This window comes from Phocoena sinus, chromosome 5 (assembly GCF_008692025.1).
Source record: "Phocoena sinus isolate mPhoSin1 chromosome 5, mPhoSin1.pri, whole genome shotgun sequence".
Taxonomy (NCBI): Eukaryota; Metazoa; Chordata; class Mammalia; order Artiodactyla; family Phocoenidae; genus Phocoena; species Phocoena sinus.
This window is the reverse complement of record NC_045767.1, coordinates 137,247,512-137,260,154: the sequence shown is the minus strand read 5'-3', so window position 1 is coordinate 137,260,154 and position 12,643 is coordinate 137,247,512. Positions and strand designations below refer to the sequence as shown.

The window sequence follows — 12,643 nt, the reverse complement described above, 5'->3', positions numbered from 1 at the left end:
TAATCATTTCATATATTTCTGTAATCACCAGAAGCTTATATTGGATTGTTTGCTTGATCCTCTGAAGGCATCTATGCATATTTATTCCTTCATTAGCACTGGGTATCTAAGAATTTATTATAGCCATCGTTATCCCAAGATAGAATGTTCTAGATGATATAAGTCATTACTTGCAACACACACACACATAAACACACACACACAAATTATGTTAGGGTCTAAGAATTGCCTTAAGAAGGTAAGCTTCAGTTCTTTTAAGTGTTCCCTCAGTAAAATGGCATTTTATTAGAAAAACATTTATTATTTAAAATTATTAGAAAAACTTCAAGAATGTAAAATGCCTCTGCTATTGCAATATTGTCTAAAAGATAATGCTTGTTCATTTATTTCAAAAATATATATTGAGTAGTTACTATGAAAAAAACATTGTTCCACTCTCTATTAGAAGCCAAAAAATTCAAATAAGCAGGATATATACATATAAATAGCAGAATCAAAAAGGCATTGGGAGAAAAAAATGGGTTATTATGGGATCATATGAAATCATGTGTGTGAAACTTTTGAAAATTGTAAAGCACTGTAGAATTTAAAGAATATTTCATTCAATAAAAAAAATGTTTTAATAAAAACATTTTTAAAGGAGTTGGGGAAGTGCCTAGGGAAGGTTAAGTATGAATGTTTGGTTCCGAATAAGTGTTAACTAACAGAATTTTATTAAACTGTCTGTCACAAAAACTCATTTTATTATACCCTGCATAACATTTTTTTGATAATTAATTTGATATTTTTAGCAGCCTAGAAGGAATTGAAATTTCAAATATCCAACAAAGGATGTTTAGACCTCTCACGAATCTCTCTCACATGTAAGCAGATGTTTTTTCTTGTTCTTCACCTTGATTTTAGTCTTTTACGTTTCCACATGTATTGTGCTAATACCTCCATACCCAATGCATCCAATCTATTAACATTTTCTACTGATTAATTTGCCTAAACAATAATTAACTCTTAAAGAGTTGGTATTGGGTGGGGTGATTTTTAGTTCTCCATGATCTGGCAGAATGAAAGGAGTTTTGTCTGAATGTCAGACAGCAGGAGTGTGGAGGGAACCCACTCAGGCTTGTAAACTCTCCCGAGCCCTGATGCCACTCACTGATAGTCACGTTTGTCCACTCAGCTAGTAATTTGTGCACATGGCACAAATGTGACCAGATGAAGAAGTTACATAAACAACATAAAATAATTATAAATAATTCATGTAAATGGAGGAAGGGAAGAGAGAAATCCTCGTCAGTGAAAATTGCCCACAGTGTCAGGGCATGATGTGCGAGAGTGTATGGATAACATGGTAAACCATGAAAAATCTTTTATTCAAACAGTGTATCTCATCATGCCATCAATTACATGCTTCAGAAACATTTTCTTTAATTGAATGTAATATATAGCAGTATATATATGAAATATATTCGAATGGTCTCCACGCCAAGGTAATTAATTCCCAATAATTTAGAAAGTGTCATGGCAGTCACCACCACTCTATAATCTTGCTTGTATTTTAAATCTAACGGAGGATACTGGGAGTTTTTTTTCCCATAATTCCTCAGAGAGCATGCCCATAAAAGTTTCCTTGGTTGCACACAACATAAAACACTCTGACTAAATTAAGCAAAGCAGAGTTTATTGGAAGAAAATGGTGTAGGTCACAAAACCCAAGAAACAAGGAGCAGAACCGAATTGAGCAGAAACCACGGCAGATCCTGGGATCCAGGCAGCAAGAGTTAAACAACAGGACAATATACTGTAATTGTCAAATTTTTATCTTGTATTTTACTACAACTCCTTATACTATAAAGATCACTTATATTTTTTGCCAGAGTACATCGCTTTAGGGGCAGAAATATCTAATTTAAATCCTAATTTCTGCATTTATTAGAAAATTTCCTAGCAGATACTTTGCCTCCATTGAAGAGTCATCTTCTTGTATGGTGATACTGATATCAAGCTCATGGAGCTGATCTGAGAAGTTATTCTTGATACTTGGAAGATGCTCAATAAACGGTGCTGGTGTTGGTGGTAGCACAGTAGTAATTACTGATTATCTCGGTGGTGTTTTATTAACAAGGGAGGTCTCTCTACTGATGAAAGAATTCACTCAACACACATTTATCGAACACCCTATTATGTACCAAACTCTAGTGTGAGGGTAAGCATGTTGTTAGCAAGTAGCTACAGATCACACAAATTCTATACTAGAAAAGCCATAGAAACACAGAGGACAAATTCTCTTCCCCTGGGCTTGAAAAAGAAAAATCAGTTGCAGCAACCATAGGAGTTATGTAACGGTGGATTTATTAACACATGCACTAAACACTGAAAACCCAGTGACAAGTTTCCTTGGGTGGATTGTCCTGATCACATGCTAACATTTGATTTATATTCTAAGACATGTCTAACACTTGTATGTTTATTACGTCTTTTTGCGGCTCTCACCCACACATTCTTTTAAAAACCAAGTTAATGAGAATTAAACTTAAGGTTAAATCTTCAGTATCCCTAATGTTTTACATTCATTCCTCTGAATCTCATATAAAGACGTTTTCTTTCTACTGAGAGAATGTAGAAAATAGATATGAATGTAGAGTGACACTGAGTTCAGTTTAAAATCTTCTTTTCCCTTCTCTCTGCACGTCAGCTATTTTAAGAAGTTCCAGTACTGTGGCTATGCACCCCATGTTCGCAGCTGTAAACCAAACACCGATGGAATCTCATCTTTAGAGGATCTCTTGGCGAGCATTATTCAGAGAGTATTCGTCTGGGTTGTGTCTGCAGTTACATGCTTTGGAAACATCTTTGTCATCTGTATGCGACCTTATATCAGATCTGAGAACAAGCTGCATGCCATGTCGATCATTTCCCTCTGCTGTGAGTATTTCCTGGCTGAAGAGGAATAACAGTTTCAAAATATATGAAAGCGTTGCTATTAGACAATATGTAACGAGAGCGGTAGAATTATGAGATTTTAAAAATCTCTCCCCTTTGCTTATATGTTGTTTTCACGTTCGCTACAATGAAAATAAAATTACTTTAGCGATAAGAAAGAAAATAAGTTTTTAAAATAAGAAAACTCAGCCACTTTACACAGATTAATGAAGGGCTCATTCATTAATTTTTTTCTCATAAAGAAGCTTTTGTTCATTTGCTTTCTTCTCTGACGAAGAAAGTGAATTTAATATTATTAAATAATTTATTTAAAATTATAAATAATATCTTTATTATTTAATAAAATCATATTTTATCAAAGCATGTAAAATCTTTTACTATAATCAAATTGGACCCTTTCATGGTTCCAGAGCTGTGTTTATTTCTTGTTTGAATGTCCAGTTCATGGATACTGACTTCAAATGTTGTTTTTCTGGTCTCTGAGCTTCTACATTCTTTTCCATTCATAATTTGAAATATTTAAATAAGAAAGTGTTTTAGGCAGTGTTAAATTTTTTAAGTTTTTGAAACTTGATTGCAAGGTATTATGTTAAATGAGGAATACAAAAATAAATTAATTAATTAAATAAAAGCAAGAAACCAGTCCTCAGGGTGTTTATAATCTTGGTCAAGTGGCCTATAATTTACCCATCCTACCTCAAGCAGGAATCAATCTATACGATGTTCTCCTTTACAAGTGCTGTGCCATGTCTTACCCTCGCCCTCACTCAAAGTAGAATGTCGAACTGTCTTTTCATTGCAAGCTACCCAAGAAACAGAACTCAGAAATGGTTTACTACTTTGTATTGTTAGCTACACAATTTTGAGTTTGCTCAATTTCCCTGATAAAGGCTGGAATATAACCTCGGTGTTTAAAGATTAGGGCCAGCCTTACGATGTATACCGTGATGTGACTTTAGGATCGTTGTATAGAATGCTTGCGCGGTCAAATAAAAAATCTCACCTACTCTCTGATATGTAATATCTGCTTGAAAAGCAAATACACCAAGAAGTGTATCACATTAACAGCTGATGTGGGGGATGGAGGAGTCTGAAAAGAGACAGAGAAAGATGTTCAGATGGGAAGAAAGAATCAGAGAGAACAGTTTTGCTTCGACCACCCCTGGGTGACTCATTGAAGCCCCTCAGAATTATACTGACTACAGAGCACTTCATAATTATTCACATCTTCAAAATGACAGACCTCAAAATTCATAGTCATTACTCTGTCATAGCAACTTCTGGATTACTTTCTCTGGGATTTTGAATGACTTAAGTTTCTTAAGCTGGGAGAATTTCCATGGAAGAGATGAACCAAATTATAACCTCCCAGTCTTGTCCCTAATTGAACGCTCGTGCATTTTACTCATTTACTCAGCACTGCTAGGTGATGGGACTAGAACAGAAAGCAAAACAGACAAGACTCCTGCTCTTACAGACTGTGTGTTAGACGAAAACAGAGGAATGATTACATAATTGGCTGCAGAGGGTGCTCTAAGAGTGCTTAGCAGGGAGAGTTGATGAAGTGGTCCTTACCCATAAATGAACTCTTAGAATAAAACTTCCCTCCCCCGCCCCCAAGATACAAGGAACTTGGCTATTTGGGGCTAATATTAAAAATATTTCTGGGGCTTCCCTGGTGGCACAGTGGTTAAGAATCCGCCTGCCAATGCAGGGGACACGGGTTCGAGCCCTGATCCGGGAAGATCCCACATGCCGCAGAGCAACCGGGCCCGTGCACCACAACTGCTGAGCCTGTGCTCTAGGGCCCGCGAGCCACAAGTGCTGAAGCCCGTGCGCCTAGAGCCCGTGCTCCGCTACAAGAGAAGCCACCGCGATGAGAAGCCCGTGCACTGCAACGAAGAGTGGCCCCCGCTCGCCGCAACTAGAGAAAGCCCACGCGCAGCAACGAAGACCCAAAACAGCCAAAAATAAATAGATAAATACATTTTTTAAAAATTCTGCTTAATGATAATTCCATCTTACCTATTTATTTCTCTAAATTTGTGAAATTCACTGATCCCTGTAGGTGCCGACTGCCTGATGGGAATCTATTTGTTTGTGATCGGAGCCTTTGACCTGAAGTTTCGAGGAGAATACAACAAGCACGCACAGCTGTGGATGGAGAGTATTCACTGCCAGCTTCTGGGGTCCCTGGCCATTCTGTCCACAGAAGTATCAGTGTTACTTTTAACGTTTCTGACAGTGGAAAAATATATCTGCATTGTATATCCTTTCAGATGTTTAAGACCTGGAAAATGCAGAACCATTACAGTTTTGATTCTCATTTGGATTATCGGTTTTATCGTGGCTTTCATTCCACTGAGCAATAAAGAATTTTTCAAAAACTACTACGGCACCAATGGGGTATGCTTCCCTCTTCATTCAGAAGATACAGAAAGTACTGGAGCCCAGATTTATTCAGTGGCAATTTTTCTCGGTAAGAAACTCTGTATTAGAAGCCCTTTCATTCAAATGCTAGAATAAATCACAATCTGAATCTCATTATGCCTTTTAATATTTACAACTTTCTATTTCAGATCTTCTAACCAGAATGGACATTGAGGGTGGATTGTATCAGAATCCCCTAAAGGGATTATTTTTTCTAAATTACCACTTCATCATATTAATTCTTATATGATACACTTGAATAAAAGACAAGATGCTAAACACTTGCATTTCATGCAATCACCCTAATAATACTAAGCAAAACATATTTTAACTCTTTGCCTTTATCATATGAACAAAGTCAAAGTAGCCACACAAGTCTTTGGCTTGGGAGCAGACAACCAAGTATGTCCTCTTGTGAAAAATATTCTCAAAATATAACAAAGTAATTGAATTACCAAAAAAATTAACACAAGACAGATTAATTTAATAAGCCCAAGATAGTCATTGAATCACTACAATCTAATTTTAATATGCCATTTTAAAAATAAACATTTCATCATTCTTATAGCTTCAACAATATTTAGAATTTTTTAATTAATGATTTTTGTGCCTTAGTAATTCTTACAAAGAACAAAAAACACATTGTGGTCTTTGTATCTTCTCCTTTACAATAGCAGCTAAGGGTATGTTTGCTTGTTCTGAAAGAATGTGCTTATTCATTAATCATCATCTTTGTGTTCTTTATAGGTATTAACTTAGCAGCATTTATCATCATAGTTTTTTCATATGCAAGCATGTTTTACAGCATCCATCAAAGTGCCATAACAGCAACCGAAGTACGGAATCAAGTTAGGAAAGAGATGATCCTTGCCAAACGTTTTTTCTTTATTGTTTTTACCGATGCATTATGCTGGATACCCATCTTTATACTGAAATTTCTGTCATTGCTTCAGGTAGAAATACCAGGTATGAATTTTTTCTTCCTGTAAAGAAATAAAAAATCTGTCCATTAATATTTGCCTTATATATTTAGGTGATTCTATGTTGGATGCATATACATTTATAATTGTTATATCCTTTTCTTGCATTGATCCCTTGATCATTAGGTAGTGTCAGTCTTTGTCTCTTGTAACAGTCTTCCATTTAAAGTCTATTTTGTCTGATATGAGTATTGCTACTCTGGCTTTCTTTTGATTTCCATTTGCATGGAATACCTTTTTCCATATTTCTTCCTGATTCACTATTAGAAGTTTTTATATTTCTAGGAATTTATCCATTTCTTTTAGGTTGTACAATTTGTTGACATACAACTGTTAGTAGTATTCTCTGATGATTGTTTGTACTTCTGTGATATCAGTTGTAACTTCTACTTTTTCATTTCTAATTTTATTTATTTTGATCCTTTCTCTTTTTTTTCTTGATGAATCTGGCTAAAGATTTAGCAATATTTTATCTTTTCAAAAAATGAACACTTAGTTCCACTGATCTTTTTGACTACTTTTTAGTCTCTTATTTCTTTCTGCTCTGATCTTTATTACTTCCTTCCTTCTACTAACTTTGGGCCTTGTTTGTTCTTTTTCTAGTTCCTTTCATTAGAAAATTAGGTTGTCCATTTGAGATTTTTTTGTTTCTTGGCGTGTCCCTGAATCACTGTAAACTTCCCTCTTAGAACTGCTTTTGCTGTGTCTCATAGATTCTGGAGGGTTGTGTTTCTATTTTCATTCATCTTAAGGTAATTTTTTGTTTCCTCTTTGATTTCTTTGTTGACCCATTGGTTTTTTAGTAGCATGTTGTTTAGTCTACAAATTTGTGTTTTCCCACTTTTCTTCCTGTAATTCGCTCTTAGTTTCATACTACTGTGGTTGGAAAAGATGCTTGATATGATTTTAGCCTTCTTAAATTTACTAAGACTTGTTGTGTGGCCTAGCATGCGATTTATCCTGGAAAATGTTGTATGCACATTTGAAAAGAATGTGTAATTTCCTGTTTTTAATGGAATGTTCTGTAGATATTTATTAAGTCCAACTGGTATAATGTGTCTCTTAAAGCCACTGTTTCCTTATTGATTTTCTGTCTGGATGATCTAGCCCTTGATGTGTGTGGGGTATTAAAGTCTCCTACCATCTTCTAATACTGTCAATTTCTCCCTTCATGTCTGATAATATTTGCTTTACATATTTAGGTGCTTCTATGTTAGGTGCACATATGTTTACAAATGTTATAGCCTCTTCTTGGGTTTACCCCTTTATCATTATATAAGTGCCCTTCTATGTCTTTTGTTACAGACTTCTCTTTAAAGTCTATTTTGCCTGATATGTGTATTGCTAACCCAGCTCTCTTTTCATTTGCATTTGCATGGAATATTTTTTCCGTCTCTTCACTTTCAGAATGTGTGTATCTTTGCTCTGAAGTGACTCTCTTGTAGCTAGCATAGAGATGGGGCTTGTTTTTTAATCCATTCATCCACCCTATGGCTTTTTATTGGAGCATTTAGTCCATTTACATTTAAAGTGGTTATTGGTAGGTATGTACTTATTGTCATTTTGTTACTTGTTTTCTGGTTGTTTTTGTAGTTCTGCTCTGTTCTTGTCTTCTTTTAGCATATTCCCTTGATTGTCCTTAGTGTTATATTTGGGTTCCTTTCCCTTTTTTGTGTGTGTATCTATTGTTGTTTCATGGTTTGTAGTTATCATGCCATATATATATATATATAATATATATATTATATATATATATTATATATATAATATATATATGTATACACACACACACAAACTGATAGTTAAGTTCAAATGCATTCTAAGAGCTCTACATTGTTATTCCCCCGTGTTATTTGTTTTGATATCATATTTTACATCTTTATATGTATCCCTTAACTGTTTATTGTAATTATAGTTGATTTTGACTTTACAAACTTTTGGTTTTAATCTTAGTACTAGCTCTTTTAAGTACTTGATCCACTGCCTTTACTCTATATTTGCCTTTAACAGTAAGATTTTCTTCCTTCATATATTTTACTTTTTATTACGGCCTTTTTTTTTTCACTTTAACGGTTCTTGTAAGGCTGGTTTAGTGGTGATGAATTTTTTTAGTTTTTGCTTGTTGGGAAACTCTTCTTTTTAAATACATCTTTATTGGAGTACAATTGCTTCCCAATGCTGTGTGAGTCTCTGTTGTACAACAAAGTGAATCAACCATATGCATGCATATGTCCCCATATGCCCCCCATCTTAAGCCTCCCTCCCACCCTCCCTATCCCACCCCTGTAAGTCACCACAAAGCACCGAGCTGATCTCACTGTGCTATGCGGCTGCTGCTCTTTCAATTCTGAATGATAACATTGCCAGGTACAGTATCCTTGATTACAGGTTTTTTCCTTTCTTTCAACACTTTAAATATATCATGCCACTCCCTTCTGGCCTGCAAATTTCTGCTGAAAAGTCAGCTGGTAGCCGTATGGGGTTTCCCTTGTATGTGACTCTTTGCCTTTCTCTTGCTGCCTTTAAAATTCTCGCTTTAACTCTTGCCATTTTAACTATTATATGTCTTAGTGTGGATCCCTTTGAGTTCATTTTGTTTGGGACTTTATGTGCTTCCTGGATCAGATGCTTCCTTCTTCAGGTTAAATTAAATAATTTTCAGCCATTATTTAATCAAATACATTTTTTGCCCCCTTCCTCTTTTCTCCTTCTGGGAACCCTATAATGCAAATGTTAGTACACCTGACGCTGTCTCTGAGGTCCTTTAAACTATCCTCATTTTTTTTTAATTACATTTTTCTTTTTGCTATTCTGATTGAGTGATTTACACTATTCTGTCTTCCAGGTCGCTAAGGATTCTTCTGTTTCATTCTTCTGTATCGCTTACTCTACTGTTGATACCCTCTAGTGTATTTTTCATTTCAGTGATTGCATTCTTCGGCTCTGATTGGCTCTCTTTTACATTTTCTGTTTCTTTGTTACAGTTGTGTGCTCCTCTAGTCCTTTCCCAAGGCGGGTGAACATTTTTATGACCATTGCTTTAAATTCTTTGTTAGGTAACTTACTTATCTCCACTTCTTTTGGTTTTTCTCCTGGGTTTTTATCTTGCTCTTTAATTTGGAAAATAGTCCTCTGTCATCTCATTTTGTTTGACTTTCTCTGTTTGTCTCTGTGAAATTAGGCAAAACAGTTGCCTATCCTGAGCTTGATTTGTGTCCTTATGTGGGAGCAGCCCTATGCGGTCTGCACATGCCCAGTGGCTTTGGTGGGAGAGTTGAATCTGAAACAAACAGGGGCAAGGGTTTTCCTGGGGCATGTCAGGCCCGTCACCTTGGTGGGGGTTTGGGGTTGGAGACGAAGGGACTACAGTCAGAGCCCCATGTGAGCCAGGGCTTCTCCTGGGCCACTGGCAGCTGCTGCCTTGAGGGGTGGGGGGCTGGAGCCAGAGCATGGCGGGGGTTACAGCTTCTCCTGGTGCAAGCTGGAGGCTGCCACGTGTTCAATTTTTTCCACAAATGCCAAAAAACATAGTGACTATGGGAACAAAGGAACAATGATTCCAATAAATTATACTCACTGTGTTGAAATTCTGATAATCCCATGCTTAAGATGACCAGAAAGGAACACAGGTCAAAATGATTATCAAATAATTACTTCATTTTTTTTTTAGAACATAAGAAATTTTTCTTCCTGAAATACATAGCAATTTAGGGAACATTACCCCAGAGTGTGAGAGACGACAGAAGAAGGCACTCTTGATATTTAAAAATAAGGCGCATCACATTCATTAGGATGGCCGTTCTCAAAAACAGAAAACAACAAGTACCGGCAAGGATGTGGAGAAATTGGAACTCTTGTGCTAGTAGGAATGTAAAATGGCACAGCTGCTGTAGAAAACAGTATGGTGGTTCCTCAAAAACTTAAACATAGGATTACCGTGTGACCCAACAATTCTACTCCTGAGTATATACCCAAAAGAATTGAAAGCAGGGAATCAAACAGACATTCATACACCCATGTTCATGACAGCATTATTCACAGTAGCCAAAATGTGGGAGCGAAACAACCCAAGGGTCCATCAGTGGATGGATGCTTAAAGCAAATGAGTTATATACACACAATGGGTTATTATTCAGCCTTTAAAGGGAGGAAATTCTGATACATGCTGCAACATGGATAGATTTTGAAAACATTATGCTACTGAAACAAGACAGTCACAAAAGGACAGATTCTGTAGGATTCCACTTATATGAGGTAATTAGTGTAGTCAAAGTCACAGGGACGAAAAGTTTGTGAATGGCGTTGTCAGGATGGGGGGGAGGGGGGGGGGGGGGGGGGGGAGGGGGGGAGGGGAGGGAAGTGTTTAAAGGTACAGAGTTTCAGTGTGGGAAGATGAAAAAGTTTTGGAAATGGATGGTGGTGATGGTTGCACAACAATGTGAATGTAGTTAATGCCACTGAACTGTGCACTTAAAAATGGTTAAAATGGAAACGTTTATGTGATGTATATTTTACCACAATAAAAAAATGTATAAAATCCTGTTAGCTGTAAGTATACTGCAATATATATTCACACTTTAAAAATTTATAAACATACAACTTTAACTTTGCTTTATCCCATGGTTGGTGGCGATAGTGCCTTACATTTTATAAGTAAAAGAGGGAAGAGAGCATAAATTAAATTATAATAAATATCTGAGTATTAGGTAGTTGCATATATACTGCAGTAATTTTAAGATAAGGTTAGCCAAAGATGTTTTTACTGAAATAAGTATCTAGTCAAAAGCCTAAAACTGCATACGTGTTTTTCAAACCAAATAAATAGCAGAAATCTATTAAAGCTAAGTCTATATATCCTGAGAAATATCACATGTACTATCTAATAATTAAAACACTTGAAAAGGTATGATTCAAATACTAAACAATATTGTTTTTCCTAAGATGGAATCATATCTGAGTAATATATAATCACTTGGTAAAACACATTTCTACCCAATAGAATACTTTTGTTGATGTATTCGAGAAAAGCTACTTAGCAAAAAAACCTGGTTTTTGATAGTGTTAGCACCTCCCTCAAACACTGGCGTCCTGGAAACACGTACAGACTTGGTATTTAATTATATGATATCAAGGGGAAAAAATTAAGACTCAAAAGTCAGTGTGGGGGGCTGGGGGGTTAGGGGAAACAAGGACAAGGTGTCTCCATACCTTGTAAACATCTATAAACACTCAAGGAATTTCATTTTTCTCTTCCAGGTACCATAACGTCTTGGGTAGTGATTTTTATTCTGCCTATCAACAGTGCTTTGAACCCAATTCTCTATACTCTGACCACAAGACCATTCAAAGAAATGATCCATCAGTTTTGGTATAACTACAGACAGAGAAGATCTATTGACAGCAAAGGAAGTCAGAAGACATATGCTCCATCGTTCATCTGGGTAGAAATGTGGCCCCTGCAGGAGATGCCTTCTGAGCTAATGAAGCCAGCTCTTTTCACAGACCCCTGTGAATTATCACTCATTTCTCAATCAACTAGACTCAATTCCTATTCATAACCAACTGAAACCTATTTCTACACAGAGAATATTGTGGGATGCTTTATGATGGATTTATTAGTATAAAATAAATGCCACAAAATAATTTATAATAACAGCTAAAATAAATTAGCTTACATGGACATGAGGTTATTTGGGAAAAAATCAAAATGGCTGATGCCCATGTAAAGGGAAATAAATTATATTGATAATGTGTATAAACTGGTACATATTTTGGATAGGAAACTAAGAGAAATCTACTTCACGGTTCATTCATTCTTTTACCATGCATTTATTGAGTACCCACTGTGTGCATGGCACTGCAGTAAATTCCTGGGAGTAGACAGTATAGAATCTTTTCAATTTGCAATGTTAAGTTGTATTTAACTACAAGAATATAAAAAGTCCATCTGCAGCTCCTAGTTTAAGGTAGAGCTTTGTCTGTCTTGCTTACCAGCAAAAGTGAGAATCACAGACACTCTTAAATAAAGGTTTACAGTTTTGGAATAATCAGTATACTAGCATCAGAAAAAATGTCTGATTATTAGCAAAGTACAGACATTTTGTTTTAAGAACTCATCTTACCTCTCTTCAAGTATGTATACTTGAGAGCCAATAAACATATTTATTACTATGAAAAAAGAGCTCTGATATTAACTCAAAACAGCATCTCTCTGTCACTTCCTTCCCAGTTGTCTTTTTGCTTTAAATGAGTACCATTATATGAGATCATAAAAAGAGAATAAAAGTATGGCAAAG

At 35.9% G+C, this 12,643-nt stretch overlaps 1 protein-coding gene across 4 annotated transcripts in view; it reads left to right on the top strand.

The window, feature by feature from the left end:
• Positions 1-11,905, top strand: part of RXFP1 (relaxin family peptide receptor 1) — a 64,781-nt gene extending 52,876 nt beyond the window's left edge. For all 4 annotated transcript variants that reach the window (XM_032632737.1, XM_032632738.1, XM_032632736.1 and 1 more), the window contains 5 exons: positions 792-863; positions 2,690-2,919; positions 5,006-5,416; positions 6,115-6,333; positions 11,604-11,905. In XM_032632737.1, coding sequence (XP_032488628.1) covers positions 792-863; positions 2,690-2,919; positions 5,006-5,416; positions 6,115-6,333; positions 11,604-11,905 — 1,234 coding nt within the window. The remainder of the gene's footprint in view (positions 1-791; positions 864-2,689; positions 2,920-5,005; positions 5,417-6,114; positions 6,334-11,603) is intronic.
• The last annotated feature ends 738 nt before the right edge of the window (positions 11,906-12,643 follow it).